Source organism: Chaetura pelagica, unplaced genomic scaffold (genome assembly GCF_000747805.2).
Source record: "Chaetura pelagica isolate M959 unplaced genomic scaffold, ChaPel_1.0 scaffold2006, whole genome shotgun sequence".
NCBI classification, from domain to species: Eukaryota; Metazoa; Chordata; class Aves; order Apodiformes; family Apodidae; genus Chaetura; species Chaetura pelagica.
Genome location: NW_009953693.1, coordinates 1 through 2733, shown reverse-complemented (window position 1 = coordinate 2733; position 2733 = coordinate 1). Strand labels below are relative to the sequence as shown.

General features: G+C 64.3%; 1 protein-coding gene across 1 annotated transcript in view; it reads right to left on the bottom strand.

The window, feature by feature from the left end:
• GPR25 (G protein-coupled receptor 25) overlaps positions 1–843 on the bottom strand; it is a gene marked incomplete at its 3' end in the record, with an annotated part of 12875 nt that extends 12032 nt beyond the window's left edge. The window contains exon 1 of the mRNA XM_010000329.1: positions 23–843. Within this exon, the coding sequence (XP_009998631.1) occupies positions 23–843 (821 nt within the window). The remainder of the gene's footprint in view (positions 1–22) is intronic.
• Positions 844–2733: the final 1890 nt, after the last annotated feature.

The following is a 2733-nucleotide window of genomic DNA, read 5'->3' as shown; positions in this document are numbered from 1 at the left end:
TGTCCTGCCGGCCACCACCCACCTCAGGGCCACCTCCTGGCCCTGGGACAGCACCAGCGTCCCCTTGGCGAGGAAGAAGAGCAGGACCTTGCAGGCGTTGAGGGGCAACCAGGAGCAGAGGAAGGCGGTGACGATGGTGACAATGGCACGGTGGGACCTGCGGACCCCCCTGCCCAGCCGGACGTGGCGCTGGAGCCGGCAGTAGATGGAGCAGTAGCAGAAGGAGATGATCCCCAAGGGCAGGAGGAAGGTGAGGAAGACCATGGCCAAGCTGAAGTCCTCTCCATCTTCATCCCAGCAGTCTTCCCCATCCAGCTGCCGGTACACCAGGGAAGGGGCACCCAGGAGGAGGGAAACCACCCAGATGACCCCACAGGTGACACGGACATGCCAGCGGGGCCCTGTCACCTTGGTGTCCAGCACCTTCCTGATGACCAGGTAACGCTCCACGCTGAGGGCGGTGAGGAAGAGGATGCTGGAGCAGCGGTTGATGGCGATGATGTAGCTGCTGAGCTTGCAGAGCCCCTCGCCCAGCACCCAGCGGTGGCCCCGCGCCCCTGCCAGCACCCAGAGGGGCAGGGTGCACACGAAGATGACATCTGCCACCGCCAGGTTCAGCACAAACGTGTCCACCACCCTCTTGCCCCCGCTCCTCTGGGCCATCAGCGCGATGACGAAGAGGTTCCCCACCAGGCCGAGGAGGAAGATGAAGGAGTAAAGGGTGGGGATGAAGACGGTGGTGAAGAAGACCTCCCAGCTGGAGGGGAGCTCCTGGTTGCCCGTCACGTTGGTCACCGGTGGGTAATCGTAGTCGGCCGAGCCCGGGAGCTCCTCGGGAGCCATGGGGGTGCCCGGGTGCCCTCCCCAGTGCCCAGGGTGGTGCTGGCCGCACCCACTGGTGGTTGGGTTGTTGATTTGAGGTTCTTAAAAACAAGGTCTGGGACTTCCTTCTCAACGGGTGGAAGGGGCTGGAGGTGGCAACAGGAAAAAAAACAAAACAACCCAAAAAGACCGAAGAAAATGCCACCAGAAGAAAGAAAAGCCCCCCCCCAAAAAGAGGTGGGGAGGGAGGGAGATGAGGAGGGGAGAGGAAGGCTCCATGGCATGGCTGAAGCTCTTGGGTGGCCACCAAGCTGGATGGTGGGACCATCCCCAGCCCCAGCCTCTGGCTGTGCTCAACCAGGGCAGCTCAACCCAACCGGGGCCACCGCGTCCCCGTCCCCGTCCCCCTCACATTTGCATCCAGACAACCTGCTGGAAACTTTTATTTCCCGGTGCTGTTGTGCTGGGGGGAGGTGGGTGCCCCCCCCATGTCCCCCCTCCCCCGCTCTGCCAGCTCATTACACTCCCGGCACTTCAGTTCTCACCACGCTGGGGACACCGAGGCAGTGGCACCTGCCACCAGCCCCGACCACGAGCTCTCCCAGAATGACAGTGCCGGGCACAGGTTCCCAGCACTGGGATGTGCTGGGGTCTGCCCGGTGGGGGTCCCAGGGGGGTCCCAGGGGGTCCTGCTCAGGTCTGCCGGGCACTGGGCTCCACCAGCTGCAGCTTCCTCAGGCCATCCCGCGCCAGCAGGAACTCGGGACGAGGCTCCGGCTCCGGCTCCACTGGCACTGCCTCCTCCTGCTGGGGGGGGTCCTGGTTGGGGGCCACTTGGGTGGCCCCACAGCCTGGGCACCTCCTGAGCTGGGTGTCCCAGCAAGCCCAGCTCCATCAGCTGTCCCCATGACCTGAAACATCTCCTGATCTGGATAGGGCCGGCGCCCCCTCCCACCAGCCCCGACCACGAGCTCTCCCAGAATGACAGTGCCGGGCACAGGTTCCCAGCACTGGGATGTGCTGGGGTCTGCCCGGTGGGGGTCCCAGGGGGGTCCCAGGGGGTCCTGCTCAGGTCTGCCGGGCACTGGGCTCCACCAGCTGCAGCTTCCTCAGGCCATCCCGCGCCAGCAGGAACTCGGGACGAGGCTCCGGCTCCGGCTCCGCTGGCACTGCCTCCTCCTGCTGGGGGGGGTCCTGGTTGGGGGCCACTTGGGTGTCCCCACAGCCTGGGCACCTCCTGAGCTGGGTGTCCCAGCAAGCCCAGCTCCATCAGCTGTCCCCATGACCTGAAACATCTCCTGATCTGGATGCCACGTCAACCCCAGCTCTATCAGCCACCCCCGAGGTTCAAGGGGGGATCTTCACCCTCATCTCCACCAGTTGTCCCCACAACCTGAGCACCTCCTGACCTGGGTGTCCCATCAACTCCAGTTCCATCAGCCATCCTCCAGATCCAGAGGGGATCCCCAACCCCAGCTCCATCAGCCATATCAATGACCTGGAACATCTCCCGGTCTGGATGTCCCATCAATTCTGGCTCTATCAGCCACCCCCAAGATCCAAGGGGGGATCCTCAACCTCATCTCCATCAGTTGCCTCCTGACCCAGGTGTCCCATCAACCCCAACTCCATCTGTTGTCCCTATGACCTGATCTCCTGATCTGGATGTCCCCATGACCTGGCCACCCTTGGCCACCCCTTGTCCTGTCCCTCCAGCACAGCCTCCCCCCCAGGTCCAGCCTCTCCTGGCTGTCCCTCCACCCAAGTGTCCCCACAGCCCCACCACCACCCAGCCCTGCCAGGACCCAGCCCTGCCTCCCCAGATGTCCCCGTGGGGTGGCCTCTCTTGGCCACCTCCTGCATCTGTGGGGCAATGAGGAGTGGATGGGGCTGGAGGGGATGGGCAGGGGG